General features: G+C 41.5%; 1 protein-coding gene across 5 annotated transcripts in view; it reads right to left on the bottom strand.

The window, feature by feature from the left end:
* LOC128660070 (uncharacterized) overlaps positions 1-26,609 on the bottom strand; it is a 124,996-nt gene that overhangs the window by 24,443 nt on the left and 73,944 nt on the right. For 3 of the 5 annotated variants that reach the window (XM_053713682.1, XM_053713680.1, XM_053713678.1), the window contains 3 exons: positions 23,007-23,084; positions 16,097-16,207; positions 5,008-5,103 (listed from right to left, as the gene is read on the bottom strand). In XM_053713682.1, the coding sequence (XP_053569657.1) occupies positions 5,008-5,103; positions 16,097-16,207; positions 23,007-23,084 (285 nt within the window). The remainder of the gene's footprint in view (positions 1-5,007; positions 5,104-16,096; positions 16,208-23,006; positions 23,085-26,609) is intronic. The other 2 variants (XM_053713679.1, XM_053713681.1) reach the window with 2 other exon arrangements.

Below are 26,609 nucleotides of genomic sequence, written 5' to 3' on the forward strand. Positions count from 1 at the left end.
GAGGGGTGTATTTATAGGCATTTTAAGGTTTGGGAAACTTTGCCCCTCCTGGTAGGAATGTATATCCCATACGTCACTAGCTCATGGACTCTTGTTAATTACATGAAAGAAAAACAATCTCAAGCCCCCTGGATATTTAGGCAGGTATACATTGCATCATGCCAGAGGAGTAGGTAGAAATTAAGTCCTGGATGACTCCCAATTCTTCACATCTCATTTGTGTTTATACCAACAGCCAAAGTCTATGTTGACATTCAGGCCTCGAGGGGCAACTGTGTCCAGTGTGAAGATCCAACGGGATTCCATTCTTAATAGTGCCAGTCCTCTGTCACCACCACGTCTGTTGTGGGGCACATGGTCAATCAGCATCACTCGCAAAGAGGAAACAGAGTGTCCTGCAGTTGCAAAATGTCGCGCAACCGGTTGTTCAGATCGACCTTTTTCTATTGCTTGACGAATTGCTGTTTTATGGTTAGCCAAACGTTCTTTGAACGCTGTCACTGTTTTGCCTATGTAGAATTTGGAACATGGGCAAATAATGGCGTACACCACATATTCCGATGTGCAGGATAATCGATGTCTTATTTTGTATCTTTTGTTGTTATGGGGATGTTGAAATGATGTCCCAGCAATGAGATTGTTGCAAGTGACACAATTGCCACATTTGTAACATCCTGGTTTCCCTCTTGTGAGCCATGTCTGTTTTTCATAGCAGTGTGTGGGATCACTGAGTACTAGTAGATCCCTGAGGTTACTTGCTCGCTTGTATACCACCCGGGGTACCGGAGCATCCACAAAAGGTAGACTAGTGTCCTTGGAGATCATCATCCAATTCTTCCTTATCACATTCTGAAGCATTCCTGATCCCGGAGTGTAAGTAGTTACAAAGTTCATCCGTTTAGGTTGTTCCGTTACTGTCCGTTTCGGGATAGTGTCATTCTGGGTGAGCTGTATGGCTTCACTCTTTTGTTGATCTATTAGCATAGGTGGATATCCTCTGCTCAGAAATTTTTGTGACATTTCTTCAAGCTGTCTCTCTTTTCGGGAGTCATCCGTGTTGTTCCGGACGACCCGCAGGAGTTGTGAGGAGCTAACACCATCTCTCTGGAATCTAGGGTGGAAACTCTGGTAATGGAGTATAGAATTCTTATCAGTGGGTTTATTGAACAAGGTGGTGTGCAATTTATCACCATTAGGTGTTATTACTCTGAAAATTTCCAGGTCAAGAAAATGAATCTGATTGTTATTATGTTCCATTTTAAATTTAATCGTGGAGTTAAGGGTGTTTAATCTTTCAACCCACTCAATAAGTTTTTCAGGGGTATCACCCCAAATCAAGAAGACATCGTCTATGTATCTGCGATACATTTTGATGGGGTTCTGCCTGGAGAATATATTGTATTTTTCATACATCGCCATATAAATGTTAGCATACGATGGGGCCATATTTGACCCCATCGCAGTGCCCATAACTTGTAAGAAGTACTCGTTTTCAAATCGAAAATAGTTTTTCTCCAGGCAGAACTCCATCAGATGCAGCAGAAATTCCACAGGTGGACCAGTATATAGTGGGTTGTCAATCAGGATTTGTCGTACCATGTTGATACCATGCCCATGGGGTATCACCGTGTATAAACTTACTACGTCCATAGTAACTAGAGTGTCAGTAGGGGCCAGATTATCAAAGTCTTTCAGTAGTTTAATGAGTTCAGAGGAATCTCTGAGATGGGACTGAGTGTTTTGAACCACTGGTTGTAGGTAGAAATCAATGAATTCTGCTAAGGGTTGCATCAATGATCCCCTGGCAGACACAATAGGTCTGCCGGGGGGATCTTCGAGGGACTTATGGATTTTGGGCAGTAAATATAGTATTGGGCAGATTGGATGATCAACTGAAAGAAAGCCCAACACATCATCATCAATTACCCCAGCTTGATGTGCCAAGCCCAAGAATTCATCAATTTCTCTTTTAAAAGTTTTGGTAGGATTAGATTGTAGTTTGCGGTAGGTATTGTGGTCACGTAGTTGTTTAAAAGCCTCACCTCTATACTGTACATAGTCAAGTATCACTGTGGCCCCACCCTTATCCGCTGGCCTTATGACTATGTCTTTGTCAGTGGACAGTGACTTAATTGCCCGTCTTTCAGCACTTGTAATATTGTCTCTTGGCAGAGGCATATCTTTGTGTAGTTCAGTAAGGGTGGTTGTACAGATATGGTGGAATGTTCCTGTGACTCTGGGGACAGCACAGCTTCCTGTGAGTGCCAGTGAGCTCCCAGGGCTGAGCATGTTGCAGGGTCATGGGATGTGTCCTCGGTCCGGTATGAAAGTGCAGTCCCCTTCAGTGTTATATATTTATAAGCGTGAAACTCGAATCACATTTATATATATATATAAAACACGGAAGGGGACTGCACTCTCATACCGGATCGGGTACACATCCCATGACCCTGCAACATGCTCAGCCCTGGGTGCTCAAGGGCACTCACAGATAGCTGTGCTGTCCCCAGAGTCACAGGCAGTTAACCCCAGACAGGTCTGGGTGCAAGAACCATAGGGAAAATTACAAAACAAATTAATACAACACACAGAGAAGTCCAGCACTCACTTACAAGCTCTCAGCTAAGATTTAAAAGCAAAAATGGAAAGGTTAGTTACCGCATCTGGCCAAATGGGACAAGCCCAGGTACCACGCCAAGGTCCTTTCCAATACCTGGGACCCTAAAACAGCCACACAATGCAAGCTCACAAATCCAAACAAACTGGGAACAAGGGAAGGGTGCACAGGCTTAAGAGCTTGCATTGTGTGGCTGTTTTAGGGTCCCAGGTATTGGACAGGACCTTGGCTTGTCCCATTTGGCCAGATGCGGTAACTAACCTTTCCATTTTTGCTTTTAAATCTTAGCTGAGAGCTTGTAAGTGAGTGCTGGACTTTCTCTGTGTGTTTATATATATATATATATATATATATATATATATATATATATATATATATATACACATACATATACACATACTAGGTGATAAGCCTGCTCAGAGGGCAGTCTACATTTAAAAAAAACAAAAAACAACAAGCTAAAGTTACAAAAAATAAAAAAGTAAAATTACAGAAAAAAATAAAGGTATCCAAAATAAAAAAATTAAACCTAATCTAATACCCCTCTAAAAATAAAAATACCCCCTAATCTAATACTAAACTACCAATAGCCCTTAAAAGGGCCTTTTAATTAAACAGCTCTTTTACCTCTAAAAAATACTAAATCCCCCTAACAGTAAAAAAAAACCAAAATAAAAAAACTAACACTAAAAAAAAAACTAAACTACCCATTTGAAGGGCAATGCCCTTAAAAAGGACATTCAGCTATTTTAATGCCCTTTTCAGCTCTTTTTCAAGCCCAAAAAAACTATAATCTAAAAAAAAAAAAAAAAACCCCCCAAAAATTACAATAAAAAAGCCTAAACCTAAGCCCCAATTAGGTACTCACTGTTCCTGAAGTCCGACGGAGAAGGTCTTCTTCCAGACGGATCCATCATCTTCTATCTTCATCCGGAGTGAAGGCGGCGCAGAGCAAAGGTGTGGAGCTGTGTTCACGATACCTGGATCCTCAGCGGGGGTCCTCATTGGCGGCGGGGTTCCTCGGCGGCTCCACTATATCCGATGTCCGTCGTAAACTGAAGATTGAATGCAAGGTACTGCAATCAATTTGGGGTGCCTTGTATTCCTATTGGTTGAAATTTTTAAATCAGCCAATAGGATTAGAGCTACTGAAATCCTATTGGCTGTTCAAATCAGCCAATAAGATTTCAGTAGCTGTCATCCTATTGGCTGATTTCAAAATTTCAGCCAATAGGAATGCAAGGTTCCTCAAATATGGGGTACCTTGCATTCAATCTTCAGTGTGCGACAGACAATTGCATGAAGAGGAGCCTCCACGCTGCCGCCGAGGATCCAGGCATCGGAAACACAGCTCTGCACCTCTGCTCCTCGCCGCCTTCACTCCAGATGAAGATAGAAGATGATGGAGCCGCCTGGAAGAAGACCTTCACCGCCGGACTTCAGGAACAGTGAGTACCTAAATTTGGGTTTTAGGTTAAGGCTTTTTTATTTTAATTTTTGGGATGTTTTTATTTTTAAGATTAGGGTTTTTTTGGGCTTGAAAAAGAGCTGATTGCCCTTTTAAGGGCAATGCCCATACAAATGCCCCTTTAGGGGCAATGGGTAGTTTAGTTTTTTAACTATTTTATATTATTGGTAGTTTAGATTAGGCGGTGTTTTTATTTTGTGGGGCTTTTTTTTATTTTCATAGGGATTAGGTATATATATTTTTTTTTTTTTTTTTTAAAGGCTTTGGGTTTGCCTACGCTGCATCCAGGTGGATTCCGAAAATGGCAGGGTGGTGAAAGAATCCACCTGCACTGGATTCTTTCACCACCCTGCCATTATCGGTATCCACCGGGATGCAGCCTCGTGCAGCCAACATTCCTTTGAGGATGCGTGCGCAACTGGCGACACTGACGGACACGTTACAAACGCGATTATAGTATAGATATGATAATGTTAATGTAAAATATATTTCTATGCCTATATATCTATAGGATTAGATATGTAGGTATATACAGATTTATATAGTAATATATATTTACAATAAAAATAACCTGTAGGGTTAGCGTGCGAGCGATAAGTGTTATTTTTTTTTTCTGAGCTCTCCATTAAAGTCTAAGGGGGATAATTAGTTAACAAGTGCGCAAACCTTTTATTTTTTACTTGTAATACGCGTGCTACCCGACACACGCAAAAAGCTTACTTCTAGCAAATTTGTACACTTGAGCGAAAGTGCTAAATAGCGCACCACTTGTAATCTAGCCCATAATATTCAAACAAATACACCCTTCATGCTGATATTAGCTGGGCAGACCCTGTGTTAGGGCTGTCCTGAAACTGGAAGCGCATACATGAATATGCCCATTAGAATATGATTCTACTTCCAACCAGTAACCTGCACCTACCTCTCCATCCTGTGTCCCCAGTGCGGATAGCCAGCCACGATGGTGATTTCTCCTACCTTCCCGTTTGCGATGACCTGGGTTACTGGGAGAGTCATCCTTGGGAAAAGCAAGAACATGGTGACATGAATGGCCACACAGATTCTATAAAGCCACTAAAAAGGTCCGTCAGTGCTAACAGAACTAACGTGAAAGACAAATTACACCTGGATATCTATATATCTCGCTAAGGGGCATAACCTACATCTCCATATGCATAGGACAGACACACACATTACATTATATTTAACCCCTTGTAGGAGTTGAACACATCATTATCTAGGGTCAGTAATTAGAGTATGTGATTCTAGCATTTGAATGCTCAATAAAATAAGCATTTGAAAAGCGTATTGAAAGTGCAAATTCAAAATTGTAATGAAAGTGTGCATTATATAATTACATTGAGAATTCACATTTGTGTTAAAAGTATGCAGCAAAATGTGAATTTAAAGGGATAGCAACCCCAATTTTTTTATTTCGTGATTCAGAAAGAGCACGCAATTTTAAGCAACTTTCTAATTTACTCCTATTATCAAGTTGTCTTTGTTCTCTAGGTATCTTTATTTGAAAAAGTAGGAATGTAAGCTAAGGAGCTGGCCCATTTTTTGTTCAGTAACCTGGCTAGCACTTGTGATTGGTAGCCACCCAGTAAGCAAAAGCAACCCAGGTTCTGAACCAAAAATGGGCCGGCATCTAAACTTACATTCTTGCTTTTCAAATAAAGATCCTAAGAGAAGGAAGACACATTTATAATAGGAGTACATTAGAAATTTGCTGCTCTATCTGAATCATGAAAGTTTGATTTTGACTTTACTGTCCCTTTAAACTATGCAGGGAAATTCTTATTTAAAATATTAAAAAAAAATTGTATTTTATGCACAATGTAATTTCAAAATATTAAGTTAAAATTATACTAAAAACGTACAAAATGCAAAGTGTACTTTATTTTGTTATTTGTAAAATGAGTCTTGGCAGATGGGCAAATCAGTAGCGTTCCTTTTATCACAGATCTCATTGTATTCTCTATTAGGCCTACAGGTCTTACTATTTTACCTTGCCAAATGAAATCTTTTGAATCTGTCTCAAAATTGGGAATACAATTATTGTACTGATAGAAAAAAACATAATTTATGCTTACCAGAAAAATTCCTTTCCTTCCGGATAGGGAGAGTCCACGGCTTCATTCCTTACTGTTGGGAAATACAACACCTGGCCACGTGGAGGAGGCAAAGACACCCCAGCCAAAGGCTTAAATATCCCTCCCACTTCCTCATCACCCCAGTCATTCTGCCGAGGGAAAAAAAAGTAGGAGAAACAATAGGGTATAAATGGTGCCAGAAGAATAAAATAAATAATAATGGACCGCCCATAGACAAGAAAAACGGGCAAGGGCCGTGGACTCTCCCCTTCCTAAGATACGGAGTCCACAGCTTCATTCCTAACTGCTAGGAAAACTATACCCAAGCTCCAGAGGAAACTGAATGAATAACGGGAGGGAACAAAAAAAGGTAGATGCGGACCCTATTCTGAGGGCACCACAGCCTGCAAAAGTTTTCTCCTAGTGGTGGTTCTAGGCAAATTTTACTGAGGGAGGGCAGTGTTTAATCAGAGGGGCACATTAAAAAAACGAATACAAACTACTAAAACAATAAAAACAACGTAGAGACATATGTCTCATTTCAGAAATAACCATCCCTCCCTACTTAAAGGACCAGTCAATACAGGAGATTTGCATATGTGAAGATTTTAATGGACAGCTGGCAACCCTAGCATCATATTGAGCCTTTTGAACATAGGAACAGCATGGAGACAAGCACCTCAAATCAGCTCTTCAGTATTTAGAATGTTTTATGGGCATAAAAAAAATGTCTGTGGGCATACCCACCCATGCAGCCTTCAGAATATTTTTTTATGGGCATGCAAGAGAGACCTGGAGGTAATTATGTTACACTAATCCACTTCAGGCTTCACAATAGTGGTATAAGGGTATAAAGGAAATCATATTATAAAATCCTACTATTTACATAGTATATGGTATATAGGAGTAAATTGAGAGCAAATCACATAAACCTAAACCATTATTAATATTTTCTAGTAATATATAACCAGCATGGGGACAATCACCCCATAGTTCAATATCTAGCACACAAAAAAAACCCAACAAATCTGAAAACATTAATTGTAATGGTCCAAACTAAAACTTCTTGAAGAGAATAAAAATAAAAAACATAAGAAATACATTGGATATATTTAAACTTAGTGAACTTAATTTCATTGTCTGATGAAACAGCCCTAGAGTTGAGAACGCGTCGCCTGTGTTTTTAACTTTTTATTAAAATGATTTATGTTGGAACACTTGTTACTCTCTTTTGTGAGTTGTCCCTTTTGCTAAGGGATTCCTTTTGAGTCCATCCGTTTTTGGCCTACTTCTGGATCCACACTGTTCCGAGTGCCTATTATCAAGTCTGGTGGGTGACTGAATTGACCCCATCCTGCTCCTATAGCATCAAGGGAGATGCTACAACTATTGTGAGTACCTCTCTTACCATTGGCTCTTTATCATCATTGTTCCTGCTATACTAGGCCATGTTGGCACCTATGTCTCTCTTATCGTTTTGAATACAGATATTACACCTTTGCGGGAGTTTGGTCTTCTGGGTGACTGTTATAGATCCCAGACTGTCTCTACAGCACTGACTGAGGTGCTCTCCTAAATGTGAGTCTATTCCTCATATATTCATTAATTAGTTTTGGATCAAACAATATTGGGCCATGTGGAGCATCTGTCTCTTCTTGTGTTAATTTCATTGCTGTTTGGTTTCATCTGCAGTAGGTAGAAGCGAGGATCAGTCTGGCTTATAACATTGCTGCAGACAATTATAGACAGAATGTTATTTAAAGGGTGACTATAATCCTCATATATTCATAATATTTTCTGATGAGGCTTATTTTGTTTATGAGGTAATATATTCCCTATAAGACACACAAATTCACACTGATATAACATCCATAAGTGCTAACTCACCCACTGATACTCCCCTCACAGTGCGGGTCTTCTAGCTGACGTGACGTCACACGCCTGATCACGTGATGTCTCACAGAACGCATAGATCAGGAAGCAAGCTGTGCCTGCTGTCTGCTAGACTAGTAGTCCGGACTCAGTTCTGTTCCAGCTGAGAAGCAGGCTAGCAGAGGTGCCAGTTGTGGGTGGAAGTGGAACACGGGCTTGGTAGTTTGGGTACAGCCGGATGCGGCCTGGTCCGGACGTAAAAAAATTGAAACACACTATGAATCCTGTTAAGAGCTATGTCTGTTTTTTTTAAAAAAAAATAGATATTACACGGCAGCTCAGGGGGGGGGGCAGGGACATTTTTACAGGGGCACGCACTGGCCCCTGTACGCCCCCATGTAGAACCGCCACTGTTTACTCCAGAAAGCTGCTTCAGCCGAAGCAAAAACATCAAACTTGCAAAATTTTTAAAAACTATATAAGGAGGACCAGGTAGCCGCTTACAAATCTGATCCATAGAGGCCTCATTCTTAAAGGCCCAAGAGGAAGCCACTGCTCTAGTGGAATGAGCCGTTATCCTCTCAGGTGTCTCGTAAGCTAAGTGGATGACACTCCTTAACCAAAAAGATAGGGCAGTTGAAGTAGCCTTCTGCCTCTTACGATTCCCCAAATAGACAACAAAGAGGAAGATTGTCTAAACTCCTTAGTAGCCTGAAGAAAGAACTTCAAAGCTTGAACCAAATTCAAATTGTGAAGTAAGCTTTCCTTCAATAAAGAAGGATTAGGACACAAGAAATGAATCACAATCTCCTGATTTATGTTGCGATCTGGCACAACCTTAGGAAGAAAACCTAATTTAGTACGTAAAAATGTCTTATCTGCATGAAAAATCAGATAAGGGGGCTCACATTGCAAAGCAGAGATCTCAGAAACTCTGCATGCAAAGGCAATAGCCAAAAAAAAAGAGAACCTTCCAAGATAGCAATTTAATGTCAATAGAATGCAGAGGCTCAAACGGAACCTTTTGCAAAACCCGAAGAACAAGATTTAGGATCCAAGGAGGAGCCCCAGATCTAAATACAGGTCTGATCCTAATCAGAACCTTAACAAAGGACTGCACATCTGGAAGCGCAGCCAGTCTCTTGTGCAATAAAACCCGACAGGGCTGAAATCTGTCCCCTCAGGGAACTAGCAGAAACAGAATTTATGTTTACCTGATAAATTACTTTCTCCAACGGTGTGTCCGGTCCACGGCGTCATCCTTACTTGTGGGATATTCTCTTCCCCAACAGGAAATGGCAAAGAGCCCAGCAAAGCTGGTCACATGATCCCTCCTAGGCTCCGCCTACCCCAGTCATTCGACCGACGTTAAGGAGGAATATTTGCATAGGAGAAACCATATGGTACCGTGGTGACTGTAGTTAAAGAAAATAAATTATCAGACCTGATTAAAAAAACCAGGGCGGGCCGTGGACCGGACACACCGTTGGAGAAAGTAATTTATCAGGTAAACATAAATTCTGTTTTCTCCAACATAGGTGTGTCCGGTCCACGGGCGTCATCCTTACTTGTGGGAACCAATACCAAAGCTTTAGGACACGGATGAAGGGAGGGAGCAAATCAGGTCACCTAAATGGAAGGCACCACGGCTTGCAAAACCTTTCTCCCAAAAATAGCCTCAGAAGAAGCAAAAGTATCAAACTTGTAAAATTTGGTAAAGAGTGTGCAGTGAAGACCAAGTCGCTGCCCTACATATCTGATCAACAGAAGCCTCGTTCTTGAAGGCCCATGTGGAAGCCACAGCCCTAGTGGAATGAGCTGTGATTCTTTCGGGAGGCTGCCGTCCGGGCAGTCTCGTAAGCCAATCTGATGATGCTTTTAATCCAAAAAGAGAGAGAGGTAGAAGTTGCTTTTTGACCTCTCCTTTTACCGGAATAAACAACAAACAAGGAAGATGTTTGTCTAAAATCCTTTGTAGCATCTAAATAGAATTTTAGAGCGCGAACAACATCCAAATTGTGCAACAAACGTTCCTTCTTTGAAACTGGTTTCGGACACAGAGAAGGGTACGATAATCTCCTGGTTAATGTTTTTGTTAGAAACAACTTTTGGAAGAAAACCAGGTTTAGTACGTAAAACCACCTTATCTACATGGAACACCAGATAAGGAGGAGAACACTGCAGAGCAGATAATTCTGAAACTCTTCTAGCAGAAGAAATTGCAACTAAAAACAAAACTTTCCAAGATAATAACTTAATATCAACGGAATGCAAGGGTTCAAACGGAACCCCCTGAAGAACTGAAAGAACTAAATTGAGACTCCAAGGAGTAGTCAAAGGTTTGTAAACAGGCTTAATTCTAACCAGAGCCTGAACAAAGGCTTGAACATCTGGCACAGCGGCCAGCTTTTTGTGAAGTAACACAGACAAGGCAGAAATCTGTCCCTTCAGGGAACTTGCAGATAATCCTTTTTCCAATCCTTCTTGAAGGAAGGGATAGAATCCTAGGAATCTTAACCTTGTCCCAAGGGAATCCTTTAGATCACACCAACAGATATATTTTTTCCAAATTTTGTGGTAAATCTTTCTAGTTACAGGCTTTCTGGCCTGAACAAGAGTATCGATAACAGAATCTGAGAATCCTCGCTTCGATAAGATCAAGCGTTCAATCTCCAAGCAGTCAGCTGAGTGAAACCAGATTCGGGATGTTCGAACGGACCCTGAACAAGAAGGTCTCGTCTCAAAGGTAGCTTCCAAGGAGGAGCCGATGACATATTTCACCAGATCTGCGTACCAAGTCCTGCGTGGCCACGCAGGAGCTATCAAGATCACCAACGCCCTCTCCTGATTGATCCTGGCTACCAGCCTGGGGATGAGAGGAAACGGGGCGGGAACACATAAGCTAGTTTGAAGGTCCAAGGTGCTACTAGTGCATCCACTAGAGCCGCCTTGGGGATCCCTGGATCTGGACCCGTAGCAAGGAACTTTGAAGTTCTGACCGAGAGAGGGCATCAGATCCATGTCTGGAATGCCCCACAGCTGAGTGACTTGGGCAAAGATTTCCGGATGGAGTTCCCACTCCCCCCGGATGCAATGTCTGACGACTCAGAAAATCCGCTTCCCAATTTTCCACTCCTGGGATGTGGATAGCAGACAGGTGGCAGGAGTGAGACTCCGCCCATAGAATGATTTTGGTCACTTCTTCCATCGCCAGGGAACTCCTTGTTCCCCCCTGATGGTTGATGTACGCAACAGTTGTCATGTTGTCTGATTGAAACCGTATGAACTTGGCCCTCGCTAGCTGAGGCCAAGCCTTGAGAGCATTGAATATCGCTCTCAGTTCCAGAATATTTATCGGTAGAAGAGATTCTTCCCGAGACCAAAGACCCTGAGCTTTCAGGGATCCCCAGACCGCGCCCCAGCCCATCAGACTGGCGTCGGTCGTGACAATGACCCACTCTGGTCTGCGGAATGTCATCCCTCGTGACAGGTTGTCCAGGGGACAGCCCACCAACGGAGTGAGTCTCTGGTCCTCTGATTTACTTGTATCTTCGGAGACAAGTCTGTATAGTCCCCATTCCACTGACTGAGCATGCACAGTGTAATGGTCTTAGATGAATGCGTGCAAAAGGAACTATGTCCATTGCCGCTACCATCAACCCGATCACTTCCATGCACTGAGCTATGGAAGGAAGAGGGAACGGAATGGAGTATCCGACAAGAGTCTAGAAGTTTTGTTTTTCTGGCCTCTGTCAGAAAAATTCCTCATTTCTAAGGAGTCCTATTATTGTTCCCAAGAAGGGAACCCTTGTTGACGGAGATAGAGAACTCTTTTCCACGTTCACTTTCCATCCGTGAGATCTGAGAAAGGCCAGGACAATGTCCGTGTGAGCCTTTGCTTGAGGAAGGGACGACGCTTGAATCAGAATGTCGTCCAAGTAAGGTACTACAGCAATGCCCCTTGGTCTTAGCACAGCTAGAAGGGACCCTAGTACCCTTTGTGAAAATCCTTGGAGCAGTGGCTAATCCGAAAGGAAGCGCCACGAACTGGTAATGTTTGTCCAGGAATGCGAACCTCAGGAACCGATGATGTTCCTTGTGGATAGGAATATGTAGATACGCATCCTTTAAATCCACCGTGTCATGAATTGACCTTCCTGGATGGAAGGAAGAATAGTTCGAATGGTTTCCATCTTGAACGATGGAACCTTGAGAAACTTGTTTAAGATCTTGAGATCTAAGATTGGTCTGAACGTTCCCTCTTTTTTGGGAACTATAAACAGATTGGAGTAGAACCCCATCCCTTGTTCTCTTAATGGAACGGGATGAATCACTCCCATTTTTAACAGGTCTTCTACACAATGTAAGAATGCCTGTCTTTTTATGTGGTCTGAAGACAACTGAGACCTGTGGAACCTCCCCCTTGGGGGAAGTCCCTTGAATTCCAGAAGATAACCTTGGGAGACTATTTCTAGCGCCCAAGGATCCAGAACATCTCTTGCCCCAAGCCTGAGCGAAGAGAGAGAGTCTGCCCCCCACCAGATCCGGTCCCGGATCGGGGGCCAACATTTCATGCTGTCTTGGTAGCAGTGGCAGGTTTCTTGGCCTGCTTTCCCTTGTTCACAGCCTTGCATTGGTCTCCAAGCTGGCTTGGCTTGAGAAGTATTACCCTCTTGCTTAGAGGACGTAGCACTTTGGGCTGGTCCGTTTCTACGAAAGGGACAAAAATTAGGTTTATTTTTTGCCTTGAAAGGCCGATCCTGAGGAAAGGGGCGTGGCCCTTACCCCCAGTGATATCCGAGATAATCTCTTTCAAGTCAGGGCCAAACAGCGTTTTCCCCTTGAAAAGGAATGTTAAGTAGCTTGTTCTTGGAAGACGCATCAGCCGACCAAGATTTCAACCAAAGCGCTCTGCGCGCCACAATAGCAAACCCAGGAATTCTTAGCCGCTAACCTAGCCAATTGCAAAGTGGCGTCTAGGGTGAAAGAATTAGCCAATTTGAGAGCATTGATTCTGTCCATAATCTCCTCATAAGGAGGAGAATCACTGTCGACCGCCCGCCTTTATCAGCTCATCGAACCAGAAACATGCGGCTGTAGCGACAGGGACAATGCATGAAATTGGTTGTAGAAGGTAACCCTGCTGAACAAACATCTTTTTAAGCAAACCTTCTAATTTTTTATCCATAGGATCTTTGAAAGCACAACTATCCTCTATGGGTATAGTGGTGCGTTTGTTTAAAGTGGAAACCCGCTCCCTCGACCTTGGGGACTGTCTGCCATAAGTCCTTTCTGGGGTCGACCATAGGAAACAATTTTTTAAATATGGGGGAGGGACGAAAGGAATACCAGGCCTTTCCCATTCTTTATTAACAATGTCCGCCACGCCGCTTGGGTATAGGAAAGCTTCTGGGAGCCCCGGCACCTCTAGGAACTTGTCCATTTTACATAGTTTCTCTGGGATGACCAACTTGTCACAATCATCCAGAGTGGATAATACCTCCTTAAGCAGAATGCGGAGATGTTCCAACTTAAATTTAAATGCAATCACATCAGGTTCAGCTTGTTGAGAAATGTTCCCTGAATCAGTAATTTCTCCCTCAGACAAAACCTCCCTGGCCCCATCAGACTGAGTTAGGGGCCCTTCAGAAATATTAATATCAGCGTCGTCATGCTCTTCAGTATCTAAAACAGAGCAGTCGCGCTTACGCTGATAAGTGTTCATTTTGGCTAAAATGTTTTTGACAGAATTATCCATTACAGCCGTTAATTGTTGCATAGTAAGGAGTATTGGCGCGCTAGATGTACTAGGGGCCTCCTGAGTGGGCAAGACTCGTGTAGACGAAGGAGGGAATGATGCAGTACCATGCTTACTCCCCTCACTTGAGGAATCATCTTGGGCATCATTGTCATTGTCACATAAATCACATTTATTTAAATGAATAGGAATTCTGGCTTCCCCACATTCAGAACACAGTCTATCTGGTAGTTCAGACATGTTAAACAGGCATAAACTTGATAACAAGTACAAAAAACGTTTTAAAATAAAACCGTTACTGTCACTTTAAATTTTAAACTGAACACACTTTATTACTGCAAATGCGAAAAAACATGAAGGAATTGTTCAAAATTTACCAAATTTTCACCACAGTGTCTTAAAGCCTTAAAAGTATTGCACACCAAATTTGGAAGCTTTAACCCTTAAAATAACGGAACCGGAGCCGTTTTGAACTTTAACCCCTTTACAGTCCCTGGTATCTGCTTTGCTGAGACCCAACCAAGCCCCAAGGGGAATACGATACCAAATGACGCCTTCAGAAAGTCTTTTCTAAGTATCAGAGCTCCTCTCACATGCGACTGCATGCCATGCCTCTCAAAAACAAGTGCGCAACACCGGCGCGAAAATGAGGCTCTGCCTATGCTTTGGGAAAGCCCCTAAAGAATAAGGTGTCTAAAACAGTGCCTGCCGATATTATTATATCAAAATACCCAGATAAAATGATTCCTCAAGGCTAAATATGTGTTAATAATCAATCGATTTAGCCCAAAAAAAGTCTACAGTCTTAATAAGCCCTTTTTGAAGCCCTTATTTACAATCGTAATAAACATGGCTTACCGGATCCCAGAGGGAAAATGACAGCTTCCAGCATTACATCGTCTTGTTAGAATGTGTCATACCTCAAGCAGCAAGAGACTGCTCACTGTTCCCCCAACTGAAGTTAATTGCTCTCAACAGTCCTGTGTGGAACAGCCATGGATTTTAGTGACGGTTGCTAAAATCATTTTCCTCATACAAACAGAAATCTTCATCTCTTTTCTGTTTCTGAGTAAATAGTACATACCAGCACTATTTCAAAATAACAAACTCTTGATTGAATAATAAAAACTACAGTTAAACACTAAAAACTCTAAGCCATCTCCGTGGAGATGTTGCCTGTACAACGGCAAAGAGAATGACTGGGGTAGGCGGAGCCTAGGAGGGATCATGTGACCAGCTTTGCTGGGCTCTTTGCCATTTCCTGTTGGGGAAGAGAATATCCCACAAGTAAGGATGACGCCGTGGACCGGACACACCTATGTTGGAGAAAAGGCCCTTCTCAAGTCCATCCTGGAGAAAAGATAAAATCCTGGCACTTTAACTCTGTGCGAGGAAAAACCACGCTCTTCACACCAGAATAAGTAGGTCCTCCACACCTTGTGGTAGATACGCCGAGTAACTGGTTTACAAGCTTGAATAAGAGTATCGATGACACTCTCAGAGAAACCTCTCTTAGCGTTCAATCTCCACACAGTCAGCCTCAGAGAATCTAGATCTTGATGAACAAATGGACCTTGTATCAGCAGGGACCTTGTATCAGCAGGTCTCTGCAACAAGGTAACTTCCACGGAGGAGATGAGGATATCCCCACTAGATCCGCAAACCACGTCCTTCGCGGCCACGATGGATCAATCAGGATTAGTGATACCCGCTCCTGCTTGATGCGGGCCTCCACTCGAGGAAGAAGCGGTAATTGAGGAAAAAGATATACGAGTTTGAACCTCCAGGGCACCTTACGCGACGAAAGGCAAAGAATGACTGGGGTAATGAGGAAGTGGGAGGGATATTTAAGCCTTTGCCTGGGGTGTGTTTGCCTCCTCCTGGTGGCCAGGTGTTGTATTTCTCAACAGTAAGGAATGAAGCCGTGGACTCTTCCTATCTTAGGAAGGAAAATATGTTAAACTAAAAGCAAATACAAGTTAAGGTACTCTAAAATTCCGGTGTAATTTGATTTGTATGTGCTTTAAGAAAATGTTACTATCAGTGCCGGGTGTCATCTTTGCTCTCCCCTGCTTGAGCTTCATTACCTTTTATGAGAGGCAGCTTGCCACTCGCAGGGCCTTACATGTTCAGCCCTGTTTTCAGATAATTGAGTGAGGGCTGCTCATGCATGTGGCATGTGATATTTCACTCCATGCTGGTGAATTGTAGAACAATGGGCTCTGGTATCTACTGGGATGGAAACTGGTGCAGTGTTTGGGATATTAATTAAAATAAACAGTCACCTTTCCATCCATCAGGGTCAGTGATTCAGGTTGGTGATCCATTCTGTGTTTTGATTTCCTATTGCCCTTGTCTCTTTTATGGCTCCCTGTGGTCCCAAGTGAAGCCTCCTCCTAGGAACAGAGCAGACAACAAGCAGGTGACTATATGCACTTCATCCGATTGGTCAAAACATCCACCTTCCAACACAGAATGATTAAAACTGCAATAGCTACAAAAGTATCACTCAGCACATTAAAATGTTTACAGTAGATGAGACTCAATTAAAAGATACTTAAAATTAAACTTTCATCATTCAGACATCAGATGCAGACTTTTTAATGTATTTTTGTTATCAAATGTACACTGTTCTTTTGCTATCCTTTGTTGAAAAGTATACTTAAAAAGGCCCAGGAGCATAAATGCACTAATGGGAGCTAGCTCGGGTGGCTTTATATATATGCCTCTTGTCACTGGCTCATCCTTTAAATGACGTCATCCAAGATGGCGTCCCTTGAATTCCGATTGGCTGATAGGATTCTATCAGCCAATCGGAATTAAGGTAAGAAAATCTGATTGGCTGATTCTTACCTTAATTCCGATTGGCTGATAGAATCCTATCAGCCAATCGGAATTCGAGGGACGCCATCTTGGATGACGTCATTTAAAGGATACTTCATTCGTCGTTCAGTCGTCGGGCCAGCTGGATGTTCCACGTAGGAGGTCGGAAGAAAGAAGATTGAAGATGCTGCTTGGAGGAAAACTTCGCCCCGATGGAGGACCTCTTCTTTGCCGCTTGGATGAAGACATCGCCGGGAAGGAAGACTTCTTCTTTGCCGCTTGGATGAAGACATCGCCGGATGGAAGACTTCTTCTTTGCCGCTTGGATGAAGACATCGCCCGGATTGGATGAAGAGTTCGGCCCGGCTGGGTGAAGACGACTCAAGGTAGGGAGATCTTCTGGGCCTTAGTGGTAGGTTTTTTAAGGGGGGTTTGGGTGGGTTTAGAGTAGGGGTATGTGGGTGGTGGGTTTTAATGTTGGGGGCGGTATTGTGGTTTTTTTTACAGGCAAAAGAGCTGATTACTTTGGGGAATGCCCCGCAAAAAGCCCTTTTAAGGGCTGGTAAAAGAGCTGGTTAATTTTTCATTTAGCATAGGGTAGGGCATTTTTTTATTTTGGGGGGCTTTATTATTTTATTAGGGGGCTTAGAATAGGTGTAATTAGCTTAAAATTCTTGTAATCTTTTTTTATTTTTTGTAATTTAGTGTTTTGTTTTTTTTTGTAATTTAGTTTAGTGTATTTAATTGTATTTTAGTTTAGATATTTGTAGTTTATTTAATTTATTGATAGTGTAGGTGTATTTGTAACTTAGGTTAGGATTTATTTTACAGGTAAATTGGTAATTATTTTAACAAGGTAGCTATTAAATAGTTATTAACTATTTAATAGCTATTGTACCTAGTTAAAATAAATACCAAGTTACCTGTAAAATAAATATAAACCCTAAAATAGCTACAATGTAATTATTAATTATATTGTAGCTATCTTAGGGTTTATTTTATAGGTAAGTATTTAGATTTAAATAGGAATATTTTAATTAATAATATTAATATTAGATTAATTTTAATAAGAATTTAGTTAGGGGTGTTAGAGTTAGATAGGGTTACTATAGTTATATTATATATATATATATATATATAATATAATTAGGGTTAATATAGTTAATATATATAATATAATATAATAACTATATTAACCCTAATATAATTAGCGGCGGTGTAGGGGGATTAGATTAGGGGTTAATGTATTTAATATAGGTGGCGGTGGTGTAGGGGGATTAGATTAGGGGTTAATACATTTATTATAGGTGGCGGCGGTGTAGGGGGATTTAGATTAGAGGCAAAAGAGCTGATTACTTTGTGACAATGCCCCGCAAAAAGCCCTTTTAAGGGCTGGTAAAAGAGCTGGTTACTTTAGGGCAATGGCCCGCAAAAAGCCCTTTCAAGGGCTGGCAATAAAGCTGTTTACTTTGGGGTAATGCCACGCAAAAAACCCTTTACAGGGCTATATGTAGGGTTAGACTTAGGGGTTAATAATTTAATATAGGTGGCGGCGGTATAGTGGGATTAGATAAGGGGTTAATAATTTTAATATAGCTGGCGGCGGGGTAGGAGCTCACATTAGGGGGTAGGTAATGTACATGTCGGCGGTGTAGGGGCTCACATTAGGGGGTAGGTAATGTAGATGGCGGCGGTGTAGGGGCTCACATTAGGGGGTAGGTAATGTAGATGGCGGCGGTGTAGGGGCTCACATTAGGGGGTAGGTAATGTAGATGGCGGCGGTGTAGGGGCTCACATTAGGGGGTTATACATTTAATGTAGGTGGCGGCGGGGTCCGGGAGCGGCGGTTTAGGGGTTAAATACTTTATTAGGGATTGCGGCGGGGGATTGCGGTTGACAGGTAGACATTGCGCATGCGTTAGGTGTTAGGTTTTATTTAGCAGTTCGCGGTTGACAGGTAGATAGGTATTGCGCATGCGTTAGGTGTTAGGTTTTATTTAGCAGTTCGCGGTTGACAGGTAGATAGACATTGCGCATGCGTTAGGTGTTAGGTTTTATTTTGCAGCTAGTTTAGGGAGTTACGGGGCTCCAATAGACAGCGTAAGGCTTACTACGCCTGCAATTTGTGGCGAGGTGAAAATGGAGTAGGATTTCTCCATTTTCGCCACGTAAGTCCTTACGCTGTATATTGGATACCAAACTGCGCTGGTTTGGTATACCTGCCTATGGGCCAAAAAACTACAGCCGAAGGCAGAAATATACGAGCGTAACTTCTATGTTACGCCGTATATGCGATACCAAACCAGCGCAAAATTTGGCGTCGCCGGCTTTTGCGGGCGACGCTGTATATCGGATCGAGGCCTAGGCATGAGCCAAGAAAAATGGTATTGGAATTTGCTATTGAAACGTAAGCCAAACATGGCTGCAGGTAGCTGCATTTTTGGTGCCAGATTTAAATGAAAAGTGCAACGCACATATCTGGATTTGCACAGCTGTTTGTGCTGTACTTTTACACTAATAAATTTGGCGTTGGATGCGAATGTTTGCTCGTGTCTAGTATGTATGCATCTTCTGATTGCCTTACTGAATCCTGGGGCGCGATCCGATATACGGCGCAGGTTTCGGCGCAATCGTGGAAACCTGCACCGCCCGTAGTTTCACCTCGCACAGCGAGCTATCACATATACGGTGCCAACAGTTGATAAAGTGCCATAAATCGGACAAAGTAGCGATGTCCAGAAATAAGCGTAAGTACAAATTTCTGGAGTCGCCAGTGATTTACGGCACTTTAGAAACTGCCGCCGCCTAAAAAAACTAACTAAAGTCTTAAATCTGCCGTTACTGTCTAACACGCCCCCCAAAAATAGCCCGACACGTATACCCCTATATCCGCAATCCCCCCTCTCACTCCTAACAATAAATGTATTAACCCCTAAACCGCCGCCCCCGGACCCCGCTGCCACCTATATTATATGTATTACCCCCTAATCTGACCCCCCCTACACCGCCACCACCTATATTATATGTAGTACCCCCTAATCTGACCCCCTTACACCGCCGCCACCTATATTAAATTTATTAACCCCTAATCTGAGCCCCCTACACCGCCGCCACCTATATTAACCCCTAATCTGAGCCCCCTACACAGCCGCCACCTATATTAACTATTAACCCCTATCTGAGCCCCCTACACCGCCGCCACCTATATTAACTCTATTAACCCCTAATCTGAGCCCCCTACACCGCCTACACCTATTTTAAATATATTAACCCCTAATCTAATCCCCCTACACCGCTGCCACCTATTTTAAATATATTAACCCCTAATATGATCTCTCTACACCGCCGCTACCTATTTTTAATATATTAACCCCTAATATGATCCCCCTACACCGCCGCCACCTATTTTAAATATATTAACCCCTAATCTGAGCCCCCTACACCGTCGCCACCTATATTAACTATATTACCCCCTAAATCTAAGTCTAACCCTAACACCCCCTAAGTTAATTATTATTTAAATAAATCTAAATAATATTAATATTATTAACTAAATTATTTCTATTTAAAAACTAAATACTTACCTATAAAATAAACCCTAAGATAGCTACAATATAATTAATAATTACATTGTAGCTATTTTAGGGTTTATATTTATTTTACAGGTAACTTTGTATTTATTTTAACTAGGTACAATAGCTATTAAATAGTTAATATCTATTTAATAGCTACCTAGTTAAAATAATTACAAAATTACCTGTAAAATAAATCCTAACCTAAGTTACCATTACACCTAACACGACCCTATCAATAAATTAATTAAATAAACTACAATTATCTCAACTAAAATACAATTAAATACTCTAAACTATATTACAAAAAACAAACACTATATTACAAAAAATAAAAAAAAGATTACAAGAATTTTAAGCTAATTACACCTAATCTAAGCCCCCTAATAAAATAAAAAAGCCCCCCAAAATAATAAAATTTCCCTACCCCAAACTAAATTACAAAAGTAATCAGCTCTATTACCAGCCCTTAAAAGGGCCTTTTGCGGGGCATTGCCCCAAAGTAATCAGCTCTTTTACCTGTAAAAAAAAAGAACCCCCCCCATTACAACCCACCACCCACACACCCCTACTCTAGAACCCACCCGATCCCCCCTTAAAAAAACCTAAGTCTAACCCCCAAGTGGTCCTTACCTGTCCTGAAGACCGGCGGAGAAGGTCCTGTTCCAGGCGGAGAAATCTTCTTCCAAGCGGCGACCTCTTCTTCTTCCAGGAACCAGCCGACGCAGAGCAGAGGAGTTGAAGACCGATGACCGCGGAGCTGAAGACCGTCCAGTGTACGGCGGAGATCGTATGAAGAGGATCCTCCACGCTCCATGGCTCCGCAGTCTTCAGTTCCAGCGTCGCCGATCTTCAGTTCCAGCGTGGACGGTCTTCAGCTCCGCGGTCATCGGTCTTCAACTCCTACGCTCCGCGCCGGCTGGTTCCTGGAAGAAGAAGTGGTCGCCGCTTGGAAGAAGATTTCTCCGCCTGGAACAGGACCTTCTCCGCCGGTCTTCAGGACAGGTAAGGACCACTTGGGGGTTAGACTTAGGTTTTTTTAAGGGGGGATCGGGTGGGTTTTAGAGTAGGGGTGTGTGGGTGGTGGGTTGTAATGGGGGGGTTTGTTCTTTTTTTTACAGGTAAAAGAGCTGATTACTTTGGGGCAATGACCTGCAAAAAGCTCTTTTAAGGGCTGGTAATAGAGCTGATTACTTTTGTAATTTAGTTTAGGGTAGGGAAATTTTATTATTTTGGGGGGCTTTTTTATTTTATTAGGGGGCTTAGATTAGGTGTAATTATCTTAAAATTCTTGTAATCTTTTTTATTTTTTGTAATTTAGTGTTTGGTTTTTTTGTAATATAGTTTAGTGTGTTTAATTGTATTTTAGTTGAGATAATTGTAGTTTATTGAATTAATTTATTGATAGGGTAGTGTTAGGTGTAATGGTAACTTAGGTTAGGATTTATTTTACAGGTAATTTTGTAATTATTGTAACTAGGTAGCTATTAAATAGTTATTAACTATTTAATAGCTATATTGTACCTAGTTAAAATAAATACAAAGTTACCTGTAAAATAAATATAAACCCTAAAATAGCTACAATGTAATTATTAATTATATTGTAGCTATCTTAGGGTTTATTTTATAGGTAAGTATTTAGTTTTAAATAGGAATAATTTAGTTAATAATATTAATATTATTTAGATTTATTTAAATAATAATTAAGTTAGGGGGTGTTAGGGTTAGACTTAGGTTTAGGTGGTAATATAGTTAATATAGGTGGCGGCGGTGTAGGGGGCTCAGATTAGGGGTTAATATATTTAAAATAGGTGGCGGCGATGTAGGGGATCATATTAGGAGTGAATATATTTAAAATAGGTGGCGGTGTAGGGGGATTAGATTAGGGGTTAATATATTTAAAATAGGTGGTGGCGGTGTAGGGGGCTCAGATTAGGGGTTAATAGAGTTAATATAGGTGGCGGCGGTGTAGGGGGCACAGATTAGGGGTTAATAAATTTAATATAGGTGGCGGCGTAAGGGGGTCAGATTAGGGGTTAATAGAGTTAATATAGGTGGCGGCGGTGTAGGGGGCTCAGATTAGGGGTTAATAAATTTAATATAGGTGACGGCGGCGTAAGGGGGTCAGATTAGGGGGTAATGCATATAATATAGGTGACGGCGGCGTAAGGGGGTCAGATTAGGGGGTAATGCATATAATATAGGTGGCGGCAGTGTAGGGGGGTTAGATTAGGGGGTAATACATATAATATAGGTGGCGGCGGTGTAGGGGGGTTAGATTAGGGGGTAATACATATAATATAGGTGGCGGCGGTTTAGGGGTTAAACACTTTATTAGGGATTGCGGTGGGGGATTGCAGTTGACAGGTAGATAGACATTGCGCATGCATTAGGTGTTCGGTTTTATTTTGCAGGCAGTTTAGGGAGTTACGGGGCTCCAATACTCATTGTAAGGCTTACTACGCCTGCATTTTGTGGTGAGGTGAAAATGGAGTAAGATTTCCTTACGCTGTATATTGGATACCAAACTGCGTGGGTTTGGTATATCATTCTATGGGCCAAAAAACTACGGCTAAAGGGTGAAATATACGAGCGTAACTTCTAGGTTACGCCGTATATGTGATACCAAACCAGCGCAATATTTGGCGTCGCCGGCTTTTGCGGGCGACGCTGCATATCGGATCGGGCCCCTGGTGAGAAAGACTTGTATGGCAGCTTGTTGATCTTTCACTTTGTTTTCTAAGCCATTTAACAGAAAAGCTGCAGTTTTAGCAAACAAATATTTCCGCTGTATGATTACCTGAAAATCAGGCACATCTATCTCAATGAATTCTGGCGCTCTCCCTATTGGCCCAAATTGTCCAGGAAGAGGTCTCTGCTAATTAATAATAAAAAAAGAGACTGGCTAAGAAATAAGAGAAATTTACAAAATTGTTAGAATGCATAGATGTAATTGTATATTTCTTGATATTATATGATGTATAAAAACTTTGTCCATTTATTCTCCAAGAAAATGTCATTGTCACCTCTCACATGCAAACATAACTCTTAAAGGACCAGTAAATACAGTAGATTTACATAATCAACAGATACATGATAAAAAGACAATGCAATAGCACAAAGTAGTGCTTGGGGAAATTTGCCCCGCCAGAGGCAAGCTGCGGCGGACAGGGGCGCGTATAAGCGCCCCTGTCCACCTCAGCTTGATAAATCTAGCCCTAAGTCTAAACTTCAAATGAGTAGTAGATTTTATTCTGACAAATGTAACCGTTATGTCTATTTCCAGACCCCCTGTATCAGCCAATCACAAATGCATATAGTATATGCTGTGAATTCCTGCACATGCTCAGTAGGAGCTGGTGACACAAAAAGTGTAAATATAAAAAGACTGTGCAGGTTTGGTTAACGGAAGTAAATTGCTACTCTGTCTGAATCGTGAAAGTTTAATTTTGACTCGAGTGTCTCTGTAACTCAGACTTTTGTCTAATTCCCTATGCAACAATAGTTTCACAAAATCCCGCGGAATACTAGAAATATAGATCTGCTTTTAAAAATATAAAAAAGGTGCATAACATAGAGGTGCCCTACACTATTTGCAAATTACCAATATAGGGCTAGATTACAAGTGGAGCACTATTTATCGCTCCCGCACTAAAACCCGAACTTGGAAGATTGTGATCGCATTAACGTATTCCCCATAGACTCCAAAAGACCACAAAGTGACAAAAAAAAAAAAACTACTAACACCCAACAAGTAGCGCAAACCCAAAGCCTTTTCTCAAGTGCGCTAAACCAACATAATTAATATTTCACATTCCAATGTTCTTCACATAGCAGAATAAGTTCTATTTATTTAATGGATTTTTGGTTATACATACATGCATACATACAGGGGTCAAGTCCTACACACAAATAAAGTGTGGGAACTCACAAAAACTTCCACCCCCTCACAATTAATATTGTATTATACACACACTGTATTTATATGTATATAATCTGTTCACTTTGGTTAATTAAAGCAAATTAAATCCAATGAAGGATTGAATGATTGCCTTTGGGCTTGAGACTCCTCCTCTGTCACAGTCTCACCCAGTTAAGGTGCAACAGTCCCTTTTCTGCTGGGGGGGGACTAAATAACCCCAGAGCAAGCCACACAAAAATGTAAGCACCATGGGTTCCACACAGTGAGGGTTGATCACACAGCAGGACCACCGACAGGCTTGTATTTAGTGTACCGTCGAGTCCAGAAAAATCTTTTATGATTTAAATAGAGAATGCAATTTTAAACAACTTTCCAATTTACTTTTATCACCAATTTTGCTTTGGTCTCTTAGTATTCTTAGTTGAAAGCTAAACCTAGGAGGTTCATATGCTAATGTCTTAGACCTTGAAGCCTGCCTCTAATCTAAATGCATTTTGACAGTTTTTCACCACTGGAGAGCGTTAGTTTGTGTGTTTCATATAGATAACATTGAGCTCATGCACATGAATTTACCTTGGAGTGAGCACTAATTGGCTAAAATGCAAGTCAGTCAAAAGAACTGAAATAAGGGGGCAGTCAGCAGGGGCTTAGATACAAGGTAATTACAGAGGTAAAACGTGTATTATTATAACTGTGTTGGTTATGCAAAACTAGGGAAAGGGTAATTAAGGGATTATCTATCTTTTAAAACAACAAAAATTCTGGTGTTGACTGTCCCTTTTACTCCATCTATCGCCTTTTGTATAGTATGGGTGTCTAAATGGTCGGCTGTTCTGTTTCCCAGAAAGTTTTTGTGCCGGCGATGTAAGCCGGGAGTTGAAAGTGCTGTTCGGCTCTGGATATATTCAGATAGAGGATGTGCAGCACTATGCCCTGCTGCCTGTTCCATGGCTGGTTATAATGTTATCGTTTGTATTATAGTGGTGCCCTTAGAGTTTATAGCATAGGGGTGCTGTTGTGTGTTTTTTACATGCTGCTGTAAGACATGTCACATTATTATCTGACTTAGTTGTTATTAGGTATTCTGGCAGCTGAGTACACTTGCAAGTCTGAGCGGCTTATTACCATGACTAGCTATACTATTAAATTGCATGGGATTCTAACGATATATGGTTAGCAGGCCATGTTATGCTGGGTATCCGGCTATCTCGCTAAAGGTAGTGTGATCTGATCTTGATATGAGTTAGTTATGAGTGGTTCAACGGGTGAACTTAGGAAGTTGCTCTTTATACTATTGGCTATGTTCCTTGAAATGTATATTTGAGGTTTGCTGCTTTATTCCTAATTAGCTGATGCCAGTGGCCACGATCAAATAACTACTATATTATGTTCTAATTCTCAGAATGTAGAGTAAAATGTTTTATGGGGTGTGGGGTGTCACTATTGTTATTTGTATTTATTGTTGAAATGTGTGTTTTTTTCTATCTTGTATTTTCAGAACATTTTTGTCTTGAGAAAGGCCCAATCAGGGGCCGAAACTTTGACAATTGAGCTATTACTAAATGAATTGCAAATAAAGATTTATTGATGTTTAAATCCTGAGAGTGCCCTCCTATGAGAAGAAATAGATAAATGTGCACTAGAGGATAGCACCCAGGTGGTAACTACACCTCAATAGTTGGAGTGCTGGCCTGCCGGCTAATTATATATATATATATTTATATATTATGTCTTTATATGTGTATGTATATAAATATATGTCTGTCAATATATATATATACACATAAATACATTTATCTTCTTAATTCCCCCTGTGGGAGGTTCTACACAGGCAAGACCGTGGATGACACAAGAACAAAAATGGCGAAACATCGGTCGAGCATCCGGACAGCCATACAAAAAGGGAAGTCTGATTTACCAGTGGCTCGACACTTCATGGAGGCAGGTCACACAGTGAAGGATCTGAGATTTTGCCTCATAGATCATGTCCCCAAATTAAGAAGAGAGGGAGACAGAGCCAGGGTCCTTTTGCAGAAGGAGGCAAGATTAATCTATGAGCTAGGCACACTCAGCCCGAGGGGACTAAATGTTCATTCCGGATGGCAGTGCTACCCAGTGGCGGATCCAGAGCCTGGTCTCGGGAGGGGCACTTCCCCATCCGACATCAGCGGTTTCTCAATGCTTTCCTATGGACCATAATTGTGTATGGTTTGTTACGATTTTGTCTGTGAATATTCTGTTCTATAATCAGTATACAAACTCCTGATAAAAAAGTCTACAAAACTGTTAAATAATAAAGTTATATGTGGTTAAATGTCACCTGTTTCTAAATTTTTAAATCCATAATTTGCCTATATAACCTTCTGTCTCCAGAAAAAAGTTCAGGCAAACTTACTTGTGGCTCAGGGCTTGAGTTATGTTGTTCTTTTATATCTTTAATTAGTTCTCTCAATACCTGGTTTTCAACCTGTAGGTCCAATA

Source organism: Bombina bombina, chromosome 5 (genome assembly GCF_027579735.1).
Source record: "Bombina bombina isolate aBomBom1 chromosome 5, aBomBom1.pri, whole genome shotgun sequence".
Lineage (NCBI taxonomy): Eukaryota > Metazoa > Chordata > Amphibia > Anura > Bombinatoridae > Bombina > Bombina bombina.